This window comes from Sorghum bicolor, chromosome 6, assembly GCF_000003195.3.
Source record: "Sorghum bicolor cultivar BTx623 chromosome 6, Sorghum_bicolor_NCBIv3, whole genome shotgun sequence".
Classification (NCBI taxonomy): domain Eukaryota; kingdom Viridiplantae; phylum Streptophyta; class Magnoliopsida; order Poales; family Poaceae; genus Sorghum; species Sorghum bicolor.
In genome coordinates, this window is record NC_012875.2 from 349188 (window position 1) to 370981 (window position 21794).

The window sequence follows — 21794 nt, forward strand, 5'->3', positions numbered from 1 at the left end:
TTTATTAGAGCGTCATGTCAGCAAAACTGTACTTTTTGCATGAAACAAAGAGGAAAGAGAAGGAAGTAGTTTCACCATGGTGAAACTCTGCGGGCGTTGTTTCCCACGCGGTGAAATGAGATGAAATCACCACTGAGGGCTAAATCGTTTCACCATCTTGCATGTGATCCAATTATTTTTGTAGTAATTAAATGCTTTGCTCAGCCTAGGAAACGTAAAGGTGAAACTCATGCATTGTGGAGGTTGTTTTATTATTCGTTTTATTGATGCCCTGTCAGCAGATTTGTTTTGAAAACAGTGTATTGAAATGGGCCACTGAGAGACTAGCCTAATACCAATATAGAAACAGGTAGTACAGCCAATGGACAGCTACTACTTGATAGTAATTATTTGCCAAACGCAAAGCACATAAAGAAATGAACGGCCACTAGTCTTCTGATAGCAAGCAAGGCTAATAAAAAAAAGGACATTGATAGTCGGTGTACCTACTGGCCATGAAAGGACACCACTGGCTATTAAGTTTAATAACTAACTTAATAGAAAAGAGTAACAATAGCTATAATATAAAATGAGCATCTTATAAAAATATATTCTATAATAAATCTAAAGATCTCTAATGATACTAATTTGATACCATAAATTTTAAAGCTATATTCCACAAATTCGATCAAAAATTTAGAAATTTTGACTTAAGAAAACTTTGGGAATCTATTTATTCAAGAATAGAGGGAGTACAAAAGGTAGTTTAATCAACAATTTCCCATTCTTATTGTTTCACCGATGCACCTAGCTAACCTTAAAAGACTGAGTCATGCCTTTTTTAATGTGGTAGTACTGACATTGTTTACGCCTCACTGTTAGACCAGTCTTATTGAGAGTTTCATTAGAGTTTCATTTCATTTAATAAGTTGCCACATAAGTATTTTTGTTGATGTAAGAGATAAAGAGAGAGAAAGTGTGTTTCATAGGGATAAAAACTCTCTTATCATGATTATTAACTCTTCATGAGTCATGAAATTAAATATCTATGAAACTATAAAATAAAGCATTCAATTGAGTAAGTGTTTTATTCAAGTTTTATTTTATTTTTTTTGTATGATATGTTAAGTCTTAGAAACAACATTATTAAACTCACCACCTTGCCCACCGTCAAGTTTGTCCTAGGGTTTAGGGGTTTATTGGTAGAATCAGCGTTGGTGGGGTTCAAAGAAATCGTTAAGCCCGTGTTTCCGAGGAGGCAAGGGATCTTGATTATTGGATTCCACCCACGTCCTTTGGTGGTCGGCCACCCAGGCCATCTTCCCAGCAGCATCCATGTGGTTCAGTTCTCCCAAATCAAGGTCCCTGAGTTCTCCAGTTTGATTATAGAGGTTTGGTCGCACATGTTCACACATTCAGAGCCTTGGTAGGTTTTACCGTGCTTCCTCACAAACAATTTTAACATTGATTAAAATTATTTGAAAATATAATAATACTCATGAGACAAAATAAGTATCATTAGATTAGTTATATAATATATTTTTATAATAGATTTATTTTGAGATATAGATATTAATATTATTTATTATGAACTTGATTAAAGTTACTCTAGTTTGACTGACGTTCCTCGTAATTGCATTCTTTCGGATGGCGCGAGTAGTAAAAAACTGACAAAGCTGATGCACTAGTCCAGAGAACTGATTCATGCGAAAAAAAATACTAATATCAATGCAGTAGTCGACAGTTGGGCTGATTATCAATTTGGGCCTTGTTTACTTGAAAACTAAAAAGTTTTCAAGATTCTCCGTCACATCGAATCTTGTGACACATGCATGAAACATTAAATATAGACGAAAACAAAAACTAATTACACAGTTTAGCTGTAAATCACGAGACGAATCTTTTGATCCTAGTTAGTCCATGATTGGATAATATTTGTCACAAATAAACGAAAGTGCTACAGTACCGAAAACTTTTTCACTTTTCGGAACTAAACAAGGTCTTGACATGTCAGCTTTGTTCTGTACATAAGCCTGTTAGACTAATATAGGCTTTGTTTAGATCCAAAAAGTTTTTAGATTTTGACATCGTAGTACTTTTGTTTTTATTTGACAAACATTGTCCAATCATAGAGTAACTAGGTTTAAAAGATTCGTTTCACGATTTACAGACAAATTATGCAATTAGTTTTTGTTTTCATCTATACTTAATGCTCTATGCATGTGTCGTAAGATTCGATATGACAGTGAATCTTAAAAAAAAATTGTTTTTTGGTGTGAACTAAACAAGGCCATAGTTAGACTATATTTGGGCATTGTATTTGTGGATGTAAAGACACATGAGCGGTTGGCTGCATGTCACCCTAGTGCCTATATACTCCATCCATACCCATAAAACAAGTCGTTTTGGACAAGGTTTGAGTCAAACATTAGAAATATAAATTATGAATAACTTTTAAATTATTGAGTTTAAAAATATAAAAATCATATGGATAGATTTGTCTTGAATAAAACTTTCATAAAAATATATCTATACCACTTTTTGATAAATATTTTTATAAAAACAAGAAGACAAAGTTAGACTTGGAGACTGTGCCATTGTCCAAAGCCATTTGTTTTTATGCATATAGAGGGAGTATGTACTCTTGTACCATACTTAGAATACAATCAATCAATCCCACACTTTCATGGTATCATTGAGCAGTTCCAATCCCCTGCTTCCGCAACCCTAAACCATGCCGTGCTGATCCGATTGTCGCTCCCACCGCTGGCCTAGTCGCCCGGAGCGCCACCGATCCACTCACCAGCGCCTTCTTTTCCCTGGCCATCCTATCGCCTGCCCCATCCCTCATCTAGTCGAGCACTGCTACTGAGGTCACGCCGCCGGTCGTCTGGCCCCGCACGCTCGACCATCTGTCCTAACCCGCGTCGTCCACGGTCGCCGGACGTCTCTCGTGCCATCCCATCGTGATGGCGGATGACGACGATGCTGCAATTGCTGCCACGGCCGCTGCAATGATGCAATGAAGGCCCCTGAAGACCTCTGCCTTGCGGTTGAGGCCCATGCCCGTGCTGAGAAAGCACATCGCCCGAGGAGGAGCGCCTCCGTGCCATCGCGCTAGACGAGTACGAGGCCGCCCACGAGGCCATCTGCGCGCAGGCCACCGCCGTCATCAACGTCAAGGCCCTGATCCCCGTTATTCTCAACCAAGCCACGAACACCTACACCAAGTGGCGTGGGATGTTCCTCACCGTCCTTGGCAAGTACGCCCTAACTCGCCACGTCCTTGAGGACGAGGCGTTCCTCGCGTGGTCGGCGTGGCATAGGCGGACTATGTCGTTTTGACGTGGATCTACAGCACGTCTCCAACGACTTGTAGCAGTCCCTCATGCTACAGCAATGCCCCACTTGCAGGGCGATGCTCCCGATTAGACTATGGGAAAACGTTAGACTAAGATAGTTAGGCTATATTTGGGCATTGCATTTATGGATGTAAAGACACATAAACGGTTGGCTGCATGTCACCCTCGTGCCTATGTATGTACTCTTGAAACCATACTTGAAATACAATAAAATATTCCCACACTTTCAAAGCCTTATATATGAGCCTATTCACTAGTCTCAAAAGTCATTGCTAAAAGTTCTGCTTATCTATGCTGATGTTTGTAGTGATTGTTCTGCTTCAAAAGGTTTTATGGCTAGACCTGTCTGACTTCGAAACTCTCAAACCCATTTTACATGACTCGACTGGACCTTGCAGACTTCAGAACTCAAACTCACTGTCATCATCCGAAGTGATTTTTTTATTTTTAGTCCAAATTCGAAATATATTTCAAATTCGATCCGGTTTCGAAAAAAATTTTAAGACCAACTTGTTTGGCCTCGCCACCATACATAGCGGGGCAAATGAACTATACTCCGCCATACATGACGGCGGGATACAGACTCCATGTGGCGTGCATGACGACGAGTCTGCTGACATGTACTCTGTCATGGACCACGACGAGTTAGGGGTACCCTGCCATCGATCATGACAGGGTACGACCAGACCAATCAAACCTTGGCTTCTGCCGCTCTCCCATCCGCACTTTTCTTTAAAAAATCATATCCGTTTTGGCTGGTGGACCATACAAGTCTGATCCAGCTACTGTGCTACATGGTGATTCGCTATTGGAATTTGGGCTTCGTTTAGTTTTAAAAAATTTTACAAAACAGATTCTCGTCACATTAAATCTTTAGACATATACATAAAGTATTAAATATAAACGAAAATAAAAACTAATTACACAGTTTGGTCGGAATTGACGAGACGAATCTTTTAAGTCTAGTTAGTCCATGGTTAGACAATATTTGTCAAATACAAACAAAATTGGTACTATTCACATTTTGTAAAATATTTTGTAATTAGAGGACTGACGTTGCATGCGTGTGGCAATACTCTGCTTTCTACAGTAACACTTATGTCAGTTGACTCAGCGGCGTCATTTTTTTTATTTCAAAATTGGACAAGTAATATATATCTATTTGTTATCTCAATGAGCTTCTCGCGACAGAACACTCCATTTCAGGTCTTGTTTAGTTCCTAAAAATTTTGGTTTTTAGCTATTATAGCACTTTCGTTTTTATTTGACAAACATTGTTCAATTACGGAGTAACTAGGTTCAAAAGATTCATCTCACAAATTACAGGTAAATTGTGCAATTAATTTTTATTTTCGTCTATATTTAATACTCCATGCATACGACCAAAGATTCGATGTAACAGGAAATCTTGAAAAATTTTACGAACTAAACAAGGCCTCAAGATATGTACAATATTTCTAACTTCAAATAAATTTATTAAAAAATTAGATTTAAATATCTATCTAATGATACTAATTTTATATTATAAATATTAATATTTTTAATAAATATTTAATTAATTTTTTTAGAAAAAACGAAAATGACAAATATTTAGGAATAAAGAGGTAGCATAGCATAACACACTACAGCTGCCCGCATACTGCTGCGCGCAGCCCTGTGCGCGCATGCTAAATGTCTGTCATTTTTTTTCTCGAAAAATAACTTTGATTACATATATATTAAAAATATTAATATTTATAATATATAATTAATATCATTAAATAGATATTTAAATTTAATTTTTGAATAAATTTATTTGAAATTAGAAATTGAATCTTTTATAAATTAAGTCAAAGTTGTTTGTACTGTTATTTGTGACTGCATGCCTTTAACAACTTTGAAATACGGAGTATTCCTTTAGTTCCTATTTAACTGTCGTTTTTTCCCCTATCATCAGTTTGACTCGATTTATAAAAAATATATACAATACTTATATCTTTAAATAAATTTGTTAAAAAACTAGATTTAACGATCTTTCCATTAATATTAATTACGTATTTTAAATAACTTTGTCATATATATTTTAATCAAAGTTATTTCTCAAAAAATATAAATAACAATTATTTTAGGACGGAATACCCCGCCATGATTGGGGGTGGTTATGCCTAACCCGCCATGGATCATGGCGGGGTACACGTCAGCAGGCCCCAGTGCTGCATGTCACGTGGCAGTTGTACCCCGCCGCCATGCATGGCGGGGTATAGTCACTACAAGGATTGGTGCTTTACATGACGATGGATTTGGTCACAGATTGCCAAAAATACGTCACAGTCAACTACCATGACGAACGAGAAATCTGTCATGTATCTCACGTCATACATTTGTTACACCGAATTGAGCCGTCATGGATTTATATTTATTTCCGTCATGGATTGCATGATCTGGAAGCACAACAAAAGGGTACTGTGATGATCTAAAACGTCATGGATTTAGCCTAATTTTTTTGTTCAAACACAACTTAAATTCAAATTTGAATCGACATCACATGAAGATCGTCACAGATCACATGAAGTTCATCTGCCCCGCCGGTGGCGGGGCCAAACGGATTACTTTTAAAAAAATTTCAAAACCAGATCGAATTTGAAATATGTTTCGAATTTGGGCTAAAAATAAAAAAATTCTCTGAAGTCGACGATTTTTCTCTATAATTTTGGTAAAACGTGAAAATGTTTTGACTCTCCAAGATTCTTGGAATGACTTACAATTTGGGAAATTTGGGATGGAGGGAGTAGCTCTTAACAGTGTAGCAGTATCTTCGGCACTTATATACCTTTTAAGAAAAAAAGTCAATTACAAAGTTTCCATTAAGATCTATAACTTTTCCATACATAATTATCTTCATATAAGTTTATATTAGAATTACACATTTTCAAAGTCGTTTCATAGTGGGTTTACACGTCTCCAGTCGGCTGGACAACATTTAGAAAGGCCGTTCAAGCACCAGTAAACAAAATAGTTAGGCCTTGTTTAGTTCTCAAAAAAATTTGCAAAATTTTTCAGATTTTCCGTCACATCGAATCTTTAGACGTATGCATAAAGTATTAAATATAGATGAAAATAAAAACTAATTACACAATTTGATCGGAATTGACGAGACAAATCTTTTGAGCCTAGTTAGTCCATGATTGGACAATATTTATCAAATACAAACGAAATTGGTACTATTTACATTTTCCAAAAAAATTTGGAAGTAAACAAGGCCTTAGAATTGCGGATCGCATCTCTTGCCACCCATTACCATGTGGTTTCTATAATGTCGTCATCCAATGCATTGACGTTTGGGTTAGCCATCTATTCCATAATCATATCCAATGCACTGAAGAGATCAATGACTGATCCAAGATTGAAAACTTGTGGGTCAAAGCTTATTGTTTTTAGATCAATTAACATCATCAACATATATAATTGCAAAGTTTATAAGAGAAAGAAACATATTTTAGCAATAGATGTGGGGCAAGGTGACCCCACAGCTAAAGGCTAGAGATCTGACACTGAAGGAGAGCCGATGGAGAGTTGGGAAAAGGATTGTTTTCTCCGACCTCCTCTATATATGAAGCCCACGTGCAAAAGGCAAGGAAATGATCCTGCAAAATTCAGCAAACTAAAAGTCTAAAACCTTAGTTTACCATTCCTCTCTTGTTCTGGGCCTAAACCCAAAATAGACGGTTTGTATTACAATATGCTTTGAATGCCCGTGGATTTCTCCAAAAGCAATGTAATATGCCTAAGCTATGTTTAAAAGTTGTACAATGGTTCGGAGACATAAGACATACATTATTTTTGAATTGATTAAATAAGAGGCTAGTGTATAAAATTGACTGATATAGAAATTAATTCAAAATTAAAATTGAGGGAGTATTTGGTGGATCCAGTTTAAAGAGGCATGGCGACAATCAATTCTCCACTGGATCTTTTATTGCTTACTCTTTTTTTTTTTTTGCCTCAAGAAGCTTAGGATGTGTTTGCTGGCTTTGATTTGGGTCCAGCCATGTTAGGTCCTAGTTAGCTCAAATCTAGGCTTTGTTTAGTTGAGGAGGTGAAAAGTTTTTAGGTGTTGTAGCACTTTTATTTTTATTTGGCAATTATTGTCTAACCATGGATCAACTGGCTTAAAAGATTTATCTCGCAAAGTACAGACAAACTGTGTAATTAGTTATTTTTTTAATCTATATTTAATGTTCCATGTATGTACCGCAAGATTCGATGTGACGGAAAATCTTAAAAAGCTTTTAGGTTTTGAGGTGAACTAAACAAGACCCTAATTCTATGAAGCTATTTATTTTGAGTGTGCTAGCGCATTTTTCAGAGGTTAGACAAACATGTCTTTTTTGACCTCCCAAACGTGTTTTAAAGTTTTGATTTACCATCCTTAGTCAAAAGCCAGATGTCTGACCTTCTTCCATGTTTGAAACCGTTCAAAATTGCTCCCTAGACGGTTTCAATAGTTGTCGGCCACGGGACATGAAAATCCAACTATATTAATAATCTAGTGAGTCAAATATTCTATCAAAAATAAAACTTATAGCAATTTTTATTAGAAAAAAAAATATGCAAATACTTTTCCTTACAAAAATTTATGCAATTAAAAATCCTAAAATCTTATCTAATCTTATAACATCGATGCAAAATTTGTTGAGCTCCAAAAAAATGTAAAACCGACTTTAGTTTTTTTTTCTAAAGATCATGATGTATCCCATGGTGTTAAGCTTGAAATTATTTGAATATTAGACGGTCTTTTTTGTGTTTATTTGTTACTACTATACATGTTGTCGCATTACATAAAAACTTACTAAGAGAACGCTCCTCCCCCCACAGTGTAGTGGCGGCTAGCATTCGAACCGCCCTTACCGTGGCTGAGTTGGCAACCAAAAAGCCAGCCGCCCTTGTAGTCGTTATAATTCATAATCAGTCCACGTTGATGATAATTTGAATACATGTATCGCCTCTACAGACATGTTATACACATATGAATTAGATGACATATACAGGACGTGGAGGCAGCAAAAAGGACTTGGCAAACGATGAAGCGGGATGAATAATGTGACGGCATGACTTCGGCTTCAGTGACTGCTAGCATGATTTTATTTTATTTTCAGTCGCATTCTGATTCTGTGGACAGGGCACGTGGTCCGTGCTCGTGGAGGCCTTGTTTAGTTCAAAAAATTTTGGTAAATTGATACTGTAGCACTTTCGTTTGTATTTGGCAAATATTGTCTAATCATGGACTAACTAGGCTCAAAAGATTCGTCTCGTCAATTCCGATCAAACTTTGCAATTAGTTTTTATTTTTGTCTATATTTAATACTTTATGCATATGTCTAAAGATTCGATGTGACGGAGAATATGAAAAATTTTACAAAATTTTCTGGGAACTAAACAAGGCCTAATAATAATACAGTGGAGTAATGAATGATTCTACAGCTTGGTAGCAGTAGTAGTGCTGAACATGTTTTGGTTCTAGAATATATATACTCAAGGAGACGATGGGGAATACTCTTCCCTATAGCTATAGATGGAGGTGTGTAATTATTCATTAGCATTATTTTCTCACAAAGTCTAATGACTTTGCGCTATTGCAGTCAAAGTCAGGATCGTGTCTTACAGAGAACACTGGCGCCTGCAACTCTGAAATTGTTGCAGCGCTACCAGCTCCTCCATCATCATACTATTATCATGCTTTCCATGTGACTACATGTGCAAACTTGGAGATGCTTTGTTGACGGTTTGCATGTGCATGCATCTTGTGGAAAATGGACGTAGACATTGTTGCCTTGAGAATTAACAAACCTGACATTGCTGGATATAATAAAGGTGATTATATTATGCGGTGCACCACCTTTTAGTGTTATTGTGCTTTTTGTGAACCAATTAATGACATGTTATGTTGCTTGGATGATCTGAATCAAATTAACAGTTTTACGGACACAGGTGATGCTTGTTAATTGTCACTCCCTTATCGTATTTTTTTTTTATAAAAAAAAAAGTTGAATCCCATAGCAATCGCATAGACACGAGTATAATACACATATAAAATCGGATGAACAGTATGTGGAGGCCGCGAAAAGGACTTGGCAGACGATGAAGAGCAGGATGAAAGCGACGGTAGACATTTATTTTGGTGGGATAATTTGATTGATTCGAGGGGAGAAGAGGAGCTCCGTGCCCTTCCCTGGCGGGCATGATTTGGTTTTTATTTTATTTTCACAAGTCGCATTCTGATTTGCTCGTGGAGTAATAATCATATACAGTAATAATAAGTTATTAAGTGATGATAATATATAATAAAAGTAATTTTAATCCTCTGATGAGATGATGTACGGCAGGCAGCATGAGCAGCCGTGTCATCCACCTCCTCCTCCTCTGCTCGACCACCACCACCACCACCGTCCCAGGAGGAGGCCCAGCAGCAGCAGCAGCAGCAGCAGCAGGAGCTCCTCCCCCGTCGTCTTCCTCCTCCTCTGTCAGGGTCAGGGTCCAGGTCGGGCTTCCTCCCGGCCGCCGCGCCAAATCCCGTCTCGTTCTTCCGCCTCGCTGCGCATCCTCAGCAGGTACGCCCGGCTCCCTCCCTCCCTCCCGCCGATCTCCCTCTTCCTCTTCCTCTTCGAATCAACTGTACCAGTAGCATATACGGGAGGAGGACCGGAGGAGGAGGAGACATGCATGTGCCCGCCTTTTTCCATTTCATACTCCTGCCGTATAGCCACAACCAAGCAATCCTCCGATCCGGCCGCTAAATGAAATCACTGGATCCACTTCGTCTCCTCCTTGCGATGCCACGGATCCAACCCACCCTGGATCCCGTCAGTCTAGCCACCATTGCCATCTGCAGGTGGCATCACTCGCTCCCGCCGATCCCTTTCTCGCCTTTTCTCCGGCCGGGACGGGGAGGGAGAGACCGACCCCATCTTTCCCTCATCAGCAACGGCCATCCACAGGTTTACCACTCATGTCATGTCATGTCACTGCTGATGATAGGATTCGTCGTCCTCTCATTCGTCCCCTTTCTCTTCTCTCCATTTATTCTTTTATTTATTTATTATAAAATCTTCCTTATCCTACTTGAGGGTTGGTCGGTTGTCTACCAAGCACTAATCCATCACACTCCTCCCATGTCCAACCCATGCGCAGGAATGGAACCCGGCGCCACCACTGCCCTCTACCCTCTGCACCGCTGCAAAACCATTTACCTGGTACTTCCTACTTTCCTTCTCATCCATCCATACTACTGAATTGCCACAACACGCAAGGGAGGGATACAATAACAACACTTGGGGTACATATGTACAGTGGCGGATCCAGAAACGGACTGAGAGGGGGGCTAAATGACATAGGCTAAAAATTTTTTTTTGCTCGTTAGACCTAGTACACTAATAGATATAGCTAAAATTGATAATTTTTAAAGTGCTCAAAGTAAAAAATACACAATAAGCATAGAAAAATATCAAATACAAAAAGTTTTTTATCTTCAGAAATTCACTAAACGAATTTTTAGAACTAAAAATGTATTTTTGTTGAAAAATATGAATTTTTAGAACTAAAAATGTATTTTTGTTAACAAAAATATGAATTTTTAGTATAAAAAATATTTTTGTTAACAAAATTTCTTGCCCAAGGGGGGGGGGCTGCAGCCCCCCCAGCCCCCCCCTTGAATCCGCCAATGCATATGTATCAATGTATGTATGACTGCTCGTTCAAATGTGCAGGTCAGGCATGCCCAGGGCATTCACAATGTCGCAGGTGAAAAGGACTTTGGTGCCTACATGTCACATGACCTCTTCGATGCTCAGCTCACTCCTTTGGGATGGAGCCAAGTAAGATTCTGCTCTTTTCTTTTCCACCAATTAATAACCGCTCATAGGGTGGGTCTTGGTTTCTTCTGACAAAATAAGGTGCACAAATGGAGTTGTGCATCTACTAACAAATTTTACTTGGACCTAAACCTAACAAGGTAGATCCAAGTTGCTTGCATGTGTTTATTCCAATTAACAAAGGCTCGCTAAGTAGTAATAAACCATGCAGATTATTCTGTATGTTATCCTTATCAAATCATCACACAAAAGATTACCCATTCGTGACAATTATGTTGATTAGTAGGTGAAAGTAGTTGAAAATCAGTAAGGCATCGAGATATGATGGTACTTTCACCTCACTTCATATACGATATATACCATTCTCATCAATAATCATGTCTCTTCTTTTACAAACTTGCATTTGGATAGAAGGCTTCATATTCCTAAGACAGGTGTGGGTGGGGGTTCTGTTTTTGAAGAATAAGGAAGAGGAATAGAATCTCGTTCATGTGTTCATGCTAACAGAAGAGCGGATCCATTACACATACATAAGGCATTGGTTCTTCTTAACAGCGATTGCTATCCATTTCAATCTTCAGGTAGCACCACACCACCAGATCTTCAAACATTAAGGTTTTCAACGGCAACTTTGATTGCGCCCCATCTCTATTGGGAAAAACTCTCGCAATAGCGGAAAAGGAAGGGGCTGGTCTGATTATACGGTCGTTTTAGAAAAATGCAGCTGTGGTAGTACACAGCGCCATACATATATTTACGTTTAAAGTTTTCCATCATGCTTGGCTGCCTTCTCTATTAATTTCTTTGGCCAAAGCATGAAGAGATTACCTCCTGTATGCCATGAACTGTATGCTGGCACCAGCATAAGGCATTTCTAATGCCTTTGCTGTTGGCACCAAGTTCTGATGAAATTTATTTCCCCTTCCCCAGTCTCCAATAATAACATCTTTTGTACACTCGCAAGAGCAAGGTCTTGTGTGTTGATGAATTGAGATGCTTCTAGTGAACCTTTTGTAGCTAATGGTGTTTCATGATTCTTCAAGAAGATTTTGATGTTAAGTTCCAAGTCTCATGTCTAATTCTGTGTGTTAGTTGAGGAGCCATCATGCAATTGTTTCCATATGACATTTTCAAGATTCATGAATTATTGACTTACCTCCAATTTGTAGGTCGATGGCCTGCGGGAGCACGTGAAGAAAAGTGGGCTTGCAGAGAAGATTGAATTGGTTATTTCTTCCCCTTTACTGAGGTATAGTCTATTTCTATGCTCTTTTACTGTTATGGATCCTCTGGTAGTCTTCCTTGTATTTGAGAAATAGTTCTCTTTAGTTTTGGCATTGCTAACTTTAGGGAACACATTTTCTCATCTTCTAAGATAACTTGTAGCTCTACTTAAAACAATTGACTAGGTTTTTATTGCTAAGGTATTTTCCTTTTTCTTGAAATGAACATGGTATTTGGATGGTCTTTAGATCTGTCCATATCCTGTGGGCCGTAGGCCCTAGGCCTCTTTGACTTGTATGTCCGTGGTTTCGGCAGTGAAATAAACAGTTGTACAACAAACTACACATAATTGGCATACAAATGCATGATTTTAACTAGAAGTGCAATTTATACTTGGCTCTTTTCGGATAGAGTCAAAACTGTGTTGTGCCGCATCAAGACTGATGGCTAAGTGAACTTCTGTGATTTGGACTTGCATTCTTGTGTACAAGGTTGGATTCTGTATAATGAGTAAACATAATGTTTGGGATTTCATTTGTTTATTTATGAACTGAAACTATGAAAACAATTTCAGTAGTTTGATTATTACATTTGCATATTGAAATTTTGTTCGCTTGAGCTTATCAGCCACTACTGAAACTATGAAAACAATTTCAACAGTGTTTTTCTCTCACAATAAATCAGCAAACAGTAGCCATGGAACAGTGTTAGAACAAATCAGCATCAGCCGCAGAAACGATCAGCCGAATGTCTGCACATTAAGCAACATTTCAGTATAACTCTACTGTCTGCTGCATGGTTTGCGTGCTTGACTACTACAGATAAGATTATGAAACAACTGTTCATGAAAATAGTTTGACAACTTCGATTAGTATATGTGCATATGGAATGTCTACAAATAATGAAATAAAACAACATGTCTGCATAATCCTGCTGATTGGTTTGCATGTCTCATGTATCTAAGATCTGGTTACTATATTCTAGTACAGTTAATGACATTTTTTTTCCTTTCATGTGAATACTTACCCAATCTGCTATCAATTATATATTTTCAGTAATCAGACCTCCGATTGGGGGCATATATATTGTGAGGTTATATTGCAGTTGTATGAACTACTGAATGACCATCATATTTCACTTCAATCTGACAGGACTATGCAAACTGCAGTTGGGGTCTTTGGTGGTGAAAAGTATACTGATGGTGTAAATGCACCTCCACTAATGGTTGAAAATGCTGGACACAGTGGACGTCCAGCAGTTTCAAGTTTGAACTGCCCCCCATTTATTGCAGTTGAAACCTGCAGAGAGCACTTGGTACTTGCTTTGCTTTGTTAAGAACACATGTGAACCATGACCTGGTTATGAACTTATGATGTTGTTGTAGACTTGTAATTAGCTCGTCATGATGTTGTTGTAGACTTGTAATTAGCTCTTCATCTACATTGGTTTGTGAAAACAGAAATGATTTGATTTGTTCCCGTTAGTTTCTTCACTTAGTAATGCATTTATGATTTTTTTGACACACTATTTTACTATTTCATGTTTTGTTTGATTCTTCAAATCAGGGTGTCCATCCCTGTGACAAGAGGAGGAGCATAACAGAATACCGGCCTCTCTTTCCTGCCATTGATTTTTCATTGGCAAGTCTCTATTGACCATTCATGAGCCATTTCTTGGGCATTGCATTTTTTCTATTGTTTCCAACTTCCAATAGTGTATCGCTCAGATATATGTATTTGCTTTATTTACAGATAGAGAATGATGAAGATGTTCTTTGGGAACCAGATGTGAGAGAAGCAAATGAAGCTGTTGCATTGAGGGGTATGAAGTTTATGGACTGGTAAATTTCTTTTTCTAAGATCAATTAAGATTTTTGTTGAATATATGACCATGAAACAATGACTTGTGTTCTGCATGTAACATCAAAGAAACAATTTGTTTACGCTTTTCTATGAATATACACTTGTGTTTTGCATGTAATAAGTCTATGTTGATTAGTTGTAGCATTGTTATAGGTTGACCTTGAACCTTGGCTTTTCATTCTGGGTGTGGTGTAGTGTAGTGTACGTGTCTGCTGTTTCGGTTGCCTCTCTGGCTGAGCCCTGTGTGCTCAGTTTGGAGGGAAATAGTTGGTTTTTGGGTCTCAAACTTGTCAAGATTGCATGAAGCCTCAGTAATTTCGTTGCTTATCAGTAATGAGATTTGGTTCGTCTGTGATGGGGAAAAACATCAAAGAAATAATTTGTTCACTGTAGTGGCATTCAGTGATGGCATGCTTAGCATTTTGGTCATGAACATCTTGGTTAGGAATAACTAAAATCATTTCCTTTTCATGGACTCTCACAGAGTTGAATACTTTGAACAGCAGGAAACAGCAGAGTTGAATACTTTGTACTAGAAAGGCTCTAATGCAGGAAACAGCATAACCTTTTGCATGTAGGCCGGGCCCTGTAAATGCAGTTTAGCTTGGTCCATGTGTGGACTAGTTACATCATTATAGCTGGATTCATTTGCCCATTGTTTGAACATACTTTCAGGTTGTGGACAAGGGAAGAGAAAGAGATAGCTATTGTCAGTCACAGTGGTTTCTTGTTTCACACCTTAAGCATGTACAGCAAGGAGTGCCATCCAACCATAAGAGACGAAGTTAGCAAGCAGTAAGTGTCTTGACATTGACTTCTTTTTTCCTTGGTAGCTGTTAACTGACTCACTATCACACATTCAAACCAGTGGCAATGTCCAAAACGAGATGTACTACACATCATATTAGTATATCCACAGGTTCTTATTTGCCATTACAGTATAATATGTCCAATAGGTTAACTTTTTTAGTTCCCATTTTTTTTTCTCTGTGCCTCACTGTAGTGATCCTTGTGCTACAACTTAAAATGTTTGGCCATGTTTAGATGTAGTAGAAGAATGTGTGGCTAACTCTTTTTTTGAACATAATTGGCAGGTGCGCTGCCTTTTCATACAGTAGGAAGAGAAGTCTGAATATTTACAAATGGTTTAGAAGACGGTAAAGAAAGAAAAACTATATAATCTAGTGAATAGCTACTGGTACACTTCTTGCGCTAGGTGTAGCATATGTACGTTATTGGCAATCTGTTGCAAGGTTTCCTGCGTGGTGCAATAGCTACTGGTAGTCTAGTGAATCTTGCATGCATGCATGTGTGGCTAACTTTCAGTTGGTGTTCTGCAGCTTTGCAAACTGCGAGCTACGGTCAATGGTGTTGGTTGACAGAAGGTCAGTTTTGCCACCTCATTTGTGGATATGGCATGCACTGTTTTTGTTTTTGTGATTATTTTGCAAATATATGTGTAGTTTGACCTTATTTTGTTATCCTAATAATAATATTTTCCACGATGCAGCATGCTTGGGTCATATTCTCCAAGATTCAACTACCCTGGCAAGATTCCAGCCGGACTAGATCTGCCTAGTGATATTGCAGATAAGAAGCTCGTTGAGGAAGCTGAGAAGAACTGAGGCAGCTTCAAAAGCATTGATATTATGACTTGATTATCAAGCCATTCTGATCTTTACGAAGCTTGCTTTGAAGAGGACAAGCTAAAGGGGCATCTACAGATAGGGCTTACATTACACATACCATTTTGTTAATCGAGATGAACTACGCAGCAATGTATTAGCATGTCTGCTCTCTTGTCTCGGCCTGTATTCAGATTCAGAGTATTGGACTAGGATCATCTATTTTTTATGGTAATAATAACTGGATCGCCTACATTCACCAGGTGATACATGGCAAAGTTCGCTTGGTTTCCTAGATGTTCTAGTCTAGGATATAAAAAACCTAGGGGTTGCTCTACTCTTGTCCACGCTAGCTATTCTGGTTTCTGATGGATGGTGATAAAACCGATCCATGTATGGTTTTTGTTTCTACAGATTAAATTTGATGGATGGATTCGTTGTATTATGGCTTTGCTTATATTTTTTACTAATTTTGAGTTGTTACATTAGTGTTCAAACGCAGTGATGGTGGTCAGCCAGCAGGAGTAACGTGAGGTACCAAAATGCATCGTTACATATGGTTTTATGATTGATTTGGAGTCCGCGATTGGATTTGTTAGTATACATAGGAAGATAATATCATTTTAAGAAGTTGATACTAGAATCTCATAAAAAATGTGAAAAATGATACCACAAATTACAGATTAGATGGGTCGTTTTTGTCTGGAACATACTATAGCCCTGTACTGTAAATTGCATGCATGCATGTGTTAATGTAATGTAATGATAATTACTGGTAGAAGCAAACAAGATTGATTGGCGTGTTGTGTGGGCTGGCCAAATATATAGTATAATAATGATCCGTATAGACTATAGACTGATTACTGCCGCCGCAGTAGCATAATTAGGCTTCATTGTCGCAAGTTGGGCGTAAAAAAACATAGGCCTGTCCAAGAAGCGGACAAGCGGCGGTGGAGGATTATATAGTATACTATACTACTGCATATATGACTATTAACTGTCGGTTTTCATGTAAAGTTTTTAGAACCTCCCAAACTAGATTCTGTGATCTACTAGCTTTTATAACAATCTATCTATTTCGTCCGTTCTGTAATGCGTCGTAACAAGCATTTAAAACTTATGCAAAAAAATAAGGAATTTTTAAAGGATAGAAATACATCTTTGTAGTATATTATTAATAAACAGTCGTACAATAGTAGGAGGCATTGTATCTCATTATTACTTGTCACTTATTAATCAACCTCCATCAACTATGCTGATACTAGTGTGTCATATTAGAAAAAAATAAAACAAGAGCATATACTTTATTATTATTATTATTATTATTATTATTATTATTATTATTATTATTATTATTATTATTATTATTATTATTATTATTATTATTATTATTATTATTATTATTATTATTATTATTATTATTATTATTATTATTATTATTATTATTATTATATCAGAATATTGGTAGTACTTTTACATATATAGTAGTGTAAAAATTGGTAAACAAGGTGTAACTAAAGGTGCATTCTAGAATTGCAGTGTCCTCCTTTAAAGACTAGTTTTACTAGTTAGAGACACATAAGTTAGGCAATTGCAGGTGGGTCCTAATACGAATACAAGGAAGAAAACATTGGTTGTTGTGTGGGAGGCGTGGATGTGGATGCACACACATTCACACCTTTTTTTGCACCGTCATATATGGAAGGAAGACTACGTGCAGTGCGCTGCGGTTGGGTGCCGTGCCGTGTCCGAACATGATGCATTGCAGCAACTGTAGTATTTCTCCTATCGTTTGTCTCTGACGATTGACGGGTCCGGTCGTAAACAGGACCGTCAATCAGCGCTTGAACGCGGAGCCAGTAAGCAGCCGACAACTCAAAGAAAAATGGGAACGGAGAGAGGTTGATGCACTGCATCTGGATGGTTGGCGCCTCGCACCTCCCGCCCGCCCCCGGTTCTTGGTTCCGTTCCATTCAATTCCATTCGGGGCTGTTTGGTTGAGACCATACATGCATCTCGGGATGCAGCGTGGTTCTGTTTGGTTGCCTACATGCAGCTTTGGGCCAGGCTCTGGGCATGCAAAAAGGAGCCCTCAGCCAGGCTGAGGAGGAACGCCCAAATCTGGCCAGCCAGGCTGGGCAGATGCAGCCGTTTACGTGGCTAATGGTGTATTAGTGCGTGATTAGTAAATATCAAGTGATATTAGTGTACTTTAAAGTTGATTAAGATTTAATTTGATAAAATAAGACATGTAAGAGTGTATTCGTACAAAAATAAAAATTATAATCATAATCTTATAATATTTTTATCTCATACAGCTTACCTTCGTACATGCAACCAAACATCATCTAATCACAGCCTGGCTCTACATATGCATGCAACCAAACTAGGCTTCCAGCATGTATCTAGCCGGGCCAAAGGCAGCCCTGGCTCCCTAGAGCTGGCCTGGTTGGGATGAGAAGGGAACTCATTCCGATCCCGTCCCAGGCATATATGCCTCCCAACCCCCAGAGAGGGTCACGAGCTAGCAGCGTCAGCCGTCACGGGTGAGACAGAGGGTACTAGGCCTCCGTCGTCGCTGCAACTGCAACCGAAATCCTCCGCCGCCGCCGCCGCCGCGTCGATCGATCGGTAAGTGTTTTCTGACTTGGATCATGGCTACTGCTGCTTCATCACACTGCTCTTGTAACCTCCTTTCGCTCCCATCTACTGTATATATATATATATATATATGCAATTTCTCATCAGTCAGTCGTCTTTGTCTCAGGAATCAGGATCCCCGGCCATCCATCGATTTTATTATTAATGGAGCCCGCCGCCGCCGCCGCCACTGCCATCTACCCTCTGCATCGCTGCAAAACCATACACCTGGTTGGTTGGTTGCTTCTTCCGTTCCTCCTCGCATCGGATCGCATCGCACTCATAATTAATATGCATCCTCGATCTATCTGTCTCTCACACCAAACTTACACATGACGAATGCAAATGCAGGTTCGGCATGCGCAGGGTGTCCACAACGTGGAAGGCGAGACGGATCACACCGCCTACATGAAACCAGACTTCTTCGACGCTCGCGTCACTCCCTTGGGATGGAACCAAGTACATACATAATCATTAATTAACCACGTTTCTTCTTCGCCTGCTCTGCTATGCTCTTCCTTCTCTTCATCATTCACAAATAATCTCTTGGTCACCAACCTACCATATATATATACACCCACCCAGTGCTGCTTCGTATCGGAACTCTGATTAATTAATAATAAACTTATAATAGGTTGACCGTCTACGAGAGCATGTGAAGAAATCTGGACTTATGGAGAAGATTGAGCTCGTTATTTCTTCTCCTTTATTGAGGTACAGTTTTGCATCACCTTTTTTTATTTATTTCTTGTCCTGCGTCTGCGTCCTCTTCTTGTAATAATAACCTTTCTAATGTTTGACAAAAAAAGGTACGGTGTTCTTCACTGTTGGAGAAGTTTTCATTACTTCTTAAAAAAGGGGGGAAATATCAGCTAGCTTATAAAAGCAGACTAGATTGGTTCAAACCGATTTTCATTTCCCTTGAACCACCTCTCCGCTGTCTATGTCAGTTTTTGCTTAGCGAGAGTTTGATAATTTCATCAGCATATAATTGTACATATTCAGCTTACAGTACCAGATTCCTTACAACTACAAGTGCAGGCCCTTATTGTTGTTAAGTGTTAACTCAAATACTCTGCGTTTCTGGTTCTAGATGTTGGAGTCAAATTATGAGATTTGCAAGTGTATTCTTGCGTGTTCTTCTGCCCTCTCTAGTCTAGCCCAACGACATGAATTCACTCCTGGTTCAGACTTAGTACATACTCTGATTGAGGGTGCATTGCAGCTGTACGATCAAAATAACTAAAGGGCGGGGACTCACTATATTTCACTATGTTCTAAAGGACTATGCAGACTGCAGTGGGAGTTTTTGGTGGTGAAAGCTACAGTAATGGTGTCAGTGTGCCTCCACTGATGGTGAAGAATGCTGCAGACAGTGGACGCCCGGCAGTTTCAAGTCTGAACTGCCCTCCATTTCTTGCTGTTGAGGCCTGCAGGGAGCGCTTGGTACGTACCTACTTCCTGTTTTTTTGTCTGAAGAAACACACACTCATAAAAACATATACTCTTCACATGTATGAGTCTTGCTGAATGAGGTTGTGATAATCCAGTGCCACCCTCAGTTGCATTGGGTTTTTGGTAACAGAGTTGTGTGATTCAATTTTCTTCTGTTTGATCATCATTACCGTTAAATGCAGGGCGTACATCCTTGTGACAAGAGGAGGAGCATAACAGAGTACCGTACTCTCTTCCCTGCCATTGATTTTTCGCTGGCAAGTAGTATCTCTTACTCATAGCCCATGAGCTGTCTGGTGGATTTCTCTTCTGTATTTGCAGTGGTGTTCCAAGTTTCTAGTGGTTCAAATATATAATGTACTCACTTTGTTTTACAGATAGAGAGTGATGAAGATGTTCTTTGGGCACCAGATGTCAGAGAGACCTTTGAGTCCCTCGCAGAAAGGGGTATGAAGTTCATTGACTGGTAATTTGGTTTTCCCCTCTAATATCAGTTCAGTTCAGTTCATTTCTTTTCTGCCTGTGTCATTAAGAAACAGCTTCTCATTAATTCGGTATTATGAATAATCGCATGATCGACATCTTGTTCTAGGATCTGGAATTGAACACATGCAAATTACTTGCAGGTTATGGACTAGAGAAGAGAGAGAGATAGCCGTCGTCACCCATAGCGGTTTATTATGCCATACCTTGCGTATGTACAGCAAGGAGTACCATCCAACCGTAGCACAAGAAGTGAGCAAGTAGTAAGTATCTTTGATATTTTTCTCATTATTTTGCCTGCAGTTCTTTTTTTCATTTAATGAATTACCCTCCCGATGCACATATCAGAGGCACAACGGTCTTTTTGAGACGGAGGTTGTGTGTGTGTGTGTGTGTGTGTCTTGCTGACTTTGGCTTGGTTTTCTTATTTGCAGCTTTGCAAACTGCGAGCTCCGGTCCTTGGTTCTGGTTGACAGGAGGTCAGTACTGCACTACAAGCACCCTTGTGATGTTTTGGTTCCAACTTAGTGTATAGAATCGCTAAAACGAAATGAGAACACTTTGCAAGCTAAGAGTACTCATAATGATTTGATTCGATCTTGCTTGTATGATGCAGTATGCTTGGTTCAGATCGCCCCAGTTACAACTACCCTGGCAAAATCCCAGCGGGACTTGATCTGCCCAGCGATGATGATGTCGCTGCCGACAAGAAGCAGCCTTTGCATTGAGGAAGCTCAAGACAGACAGAACCTGAGCGACTGAGCCTGTCTGAGGCTTGTTTGGTTTTCACCATGATTCCTTGATTCTTTTTGTCATCCCACTCTGAAACTTCCCTAGCTGCATTTGGATTTGGTCGAAGCTAAAGATCTACGGAGAGACTTATCATCTACAGAGAGTACCATCATTGTTTCATCTGTTTCCTCCCAACTTTCCATTTGTGGGGATGAGAGTTTTGATACTCTTTTTCTTGAGAGGATAGCACTGAAGTTAAATGAAAGTATGTGCACTGTCCCAAAGCCACTCCTCAGTCCTCGCTCGTCACTGTCTCCCTTGGGATTTCTAATCATTTTGCCATCGATACGGTGGCTAACTCTCCAATTGACAAGTTTAGCGCAGCAACTACAAAATTACCTCGAAAAACAGTAACTCAGCTACATTTTGACTACTTTTGCTGATGAATGATACTTTACAGCAATAAATTGTGCTTCATGAATTGAACCACACGAGTTAGCAGCTGACCGCCCCTGTGGTTGGGAAGCTTCTGAGCAGCCTGTTCCAATTCACAGCTTCGATGAAAATTTATGCTGTCATGTATTA

At 39.0% G+C, this 21794-nt stretch overlaps 2 protein-coding genes across 4 annotated transcripts; both read left to right on the forward strand.

Moving 5' to 3' along the window:
- Positions 9498-16365, forward strand: LOC110436403 (phosphoglycerate mutase-like protein 1). 3 transcript variants are annotated; one of them, XM_021463485.1, is made up of 11 exons: positions 9728-9928; positions 10509-10570; positions 11084-11191; positions 12358-12437; positions 13564-13726; positions 13978-14052; positions 14164-14252; positions 14950-15069; positions 15369-15431; positions 15615-15659; positions 15785-16365. In XM_021463485.1, the coding sequence occupies exons 2-11, from the start codon at positions 10511-10513 to the stop codon at positions 15897-15899; spliced, it is 918 nt and encodes a 305-aa protein (XP_021319160.1). In that variant the 5' UTR covers positions 9728-9928; positions 10509-10510; the 3' UTR covers positions 15900-16365. The 3 variants fall into 3 exon arrangements, with proteins under 3 accessions (XP_021319163.1, XP_021319161.1, XP_021319160.1); XM_021463486.1 differs by lacking the exon at positions 15369-15431 and having other exon boundaries at positions 9697-9928; XM_021463488.1 differs by lacking the exons at positions 10509-10570; positions 15369-15431 and having other exon boundaries at positions 9498-9928.
- Positions 18304-21690, forward strand: LOC8080237 (phosphoglycerate mutase-like protein 1). The gene is made up of 10 exons (XM_002445958.2): positions 18304-18530; positions 18667-18770; positions 18891-18998; positions 19174-19253; positions 19823-19985; positions 20177-20251; positions 20372-20460; positions 20621-20740; positions 20912-20956; positions 21094-21690. The coding sequence occupies exons 2-10, from the start codon at positions 18705-18707 to the stop codon at positions 21203-21205; spliced, it is 858 nt and encodes a 285-aa protein (XP_002446003.1). The 5' UTR covers positions 18304-18530; positions 18667-18704; the 3' UTR covers positions 21206-21690.

Coding starts and splice junctions, on each gene's coding strand:
- LOC8080237 (XM_002445958.2), top strand. CDS start 18,705: ATGGAGCCCGCCGCCGCCGCCGCCACTGCCATCTACCCTCTGCATCGC. Junction 19,254..19,822: donor ATTTCTTCTCCTTTATTGAG/GTACAGTTTTGC, acceptor TATGTTCTAAAG/GACTATGCAGACTGCAGTGG. Junction 19,986..20,176: donor AGGCCTGCAGGGAGCGCTTG/GTACGTACCTAC, acceptor CGTTAAATGCAG/GGCGTACATCCTTGTGACAA.
- LOC110436403 (XM_021463486.1), top strand. CDS start 9,709: ATGAGCAGCCGTGTCATCCACCTCCTCCTCCTCTGCTCGACCACCACC. Junction 10,571..11,083: donor GCTGCAAAACCATTTACCTG/GTACTTCCTACT, acceptor TCAAATGTGCAG/GTCAGGCATGCCCAGGGCAT. Junction 15,070..15,614: donor AGAGACGAAGTTAGCAAGCA/GTAAGTGTCTTG, acceptor GGTGTTCTGCAG/CTTTGCAAACTGCGAGCTAC.